Below are 2,199 nucleotides of genomic sequence, written 5' to 3' on the forward strand. Positions count from 1 at the left end.
GCATACATGCCATACGTAAAACGGAATCAACTTAGCGTGAAGTTTATTCATACAACCGTATTATCTAAAAGGTGTAAAATTGAGCACGCAAGTGCGGATAATCTTTTTTTTACTCGTTGTTATTATTATTTTATTCACGAAATCAAGTCATGCGTTATTGCTATTTTTTATACAGTGTGTTTTTGTGTACGCATATATTAATTTTTTGTTGCTTTATTGTAAATCATCCAAATAATTAGTGTGGCTTCAATAATATCTTATCGTTGCTTCATTTGAAAATGTAAGTTGAAAAATTTCCATATTCAACAATTTACAAGTTAAGCATTCGTAAGCACTACTACTGTCAGTTCTCAAGACTTGCCACGATCGCGTTGTAAATGGAGAAAGTGGGAAATAAAACTTAATCGTACAAGTTCACACGAGTGTAATTATGAAAACACTAAAAGGCGTATCGATAGAAATGAAATGGAAAACAATTGTAACTATTTCAACAAAAACATCCATCGAATGTGGAAGTAAGTTTAGGAAATTGCTCGTACCAATGCGTATGAGTGTTTTCATGATACTAATATTGTGACGCTATATCAATTGAATTTGTGCTTTTAATAAACATTTGCCGACTTAATTGGATTAATATGAAAAAAAAAAAAACAATTCTTTACCTGAATTAGCTCCATCACGGAAGACTTTTGGCTGATGACGATAGCTTAAAAAGTATTGCACATGCATCATCTCATGATGAACTGTGATTAAGTCTTTGTGATTAACATTCGTGCACATTTTTATGCTAAATGTATGGAGAAAATTGAATATATGACTGATAAAAACCGTAGATAATAAGTGGTTAGAAGAAATTTACCGGTAAGTTTCCCGATTACAAAAGTCCCATGCTGATGGTTGACACAACAATTGTCGATCTGGTGGAGGTTTCTCTAATACGGACTCGAGCCAAAAATCAGTAGGCAAAGCAGTTAAATTCAAACTCAGGAAGAACTCTGTTTGGACACGTTTTTCAAATTATTTTTTGAATCTTAAAAGCATAAAAATCATTTCGATCCAAATCAAATAAATCTAATATGAAGAATTAAAAAAAAATTACCTTCCGCGATTTGAAACATGACTTGAGGAGTGTAACCTTGTTCACGCATTTCTCGTGTTACGTCAACGAAACTTCGTCCAGGAAATGGTATTGTTATGTCCATAATATTAGTCCACGTTTGAGCATACATATTGCCCAGAACGTGATCGGGAAGTGGTGCATTTCGACTTATTCTGTTGGGACCATAATATTCACGTAATTTTCTACGGACATATGCATGAATTAGTTCGTATAATGGCATAACTTCATTCCACACCGTTTCCATATCTTGTCGTATGTTGTATGATTCAAATGGGAAGGTCCAGTACTCAGCCGCGTTGCTGAAATCTTTGATAACAATTGGCAAATTGTAAGCAGTTCTATTTGAAAAGAAGAAGAAACAATTCTTGCTTACTATTATAATTTGCAGCATCATTTGTCAAATCAACCAATTGCTCGTACAGTTCTTTCATATTTTCGCCAGACTTTCGCCGCCATTCTCCCCAAACATAAAGTAGTTCATCCCAATCACGACCGCGAGCCATGATTTCTTTTAGATCCGGATATAATTTTAGTCCACAATCAAAGGGTTTATCGAATGCACAAATTTGTGCTTTGTTGTAAATTGCCAACATGTCATTTATTATCCTATTATACTGCGTATAAAATTGTATTGGATGGATTTATTTTGAACAAAATAAGATTTTGGTAATTTCACATTGGTAACTGATTGATTTTCGTGGACTGATAATATTGAAAATCTATCGTGAAACACTGTGCAAATATTTACCAAAACCAGACATTCGGTGCTGCCTAATATCGAGCGCGGCTCTTGTATCCGCAGTCAGCTATTTCTCGCAGTTTTACATTGCCAATACATTTCCTTATGGAAATTTTGGTTTTGTTAATTTTTTTTTTGTAAACAAATCTGCCTAACTTTTTGCATTGCCTCTACACACTTCTTACACTAGCCGACAGTATTTTAGGTCCAGAGATGTGGCTAGTATATTTTGAACGGGCTCGGCCGCGCGAGTTAAAAACACGGTACGGTTACTTTGGAAGTGTTCGTATTCTTTAGAAATTAATCTATATGCAAAATTACTGGTTTTAGCCATGGATTT

The 2,199-nt window shown here is 34.4% G+C and overlaps 1 protein-coding gene across 1 annotated transcript; it reads right to left on the reverse strand.

Moving 5' to 3' along the window:
* Positions 1 to 662: 662 nt before the first annotated feature.
* On the reverse strand, positions 663 to 1,882 carry LOC129579730 (angiotensin-converting enzyme-like; the record flags this gene model as incomplete). Its single annotated transcript, XM_055469896.1, has 4 exons — positions 1,494 to 1,882; positions 1,100 to 1,426; positions 860 to 995; positions 663 to 787 (listed from the first exon to the last, which is right to left on the reverse strand). Coding segments are annotated over exons 1-4 (808 nt in total), but the record flags the coding sequence as incomplete, so codon positions are not given.
* Between the last annotated feature and the right edge of the window lie 317 nt (positions 1,883 to 2,199).

This window comes from Sitodiplosis mosellana, unplaced genomic scaffold, assembly GCF_009176505.1.
Source record: "Sitodiplosis mosellana isolate CC-2019 unplaced genomic scaffold, AAFC_SMos_1.0 Smas_scaffold_6473, whole genome shotgun sequence".
In the NCBI taxonomy this organism is placed as follows: Eukaryota; Metazoa; Arthropoda; class Insecta; order Diptera; family Cecidomyiidae; genus Sitodiplosis; species Sitodiplosis mosellana.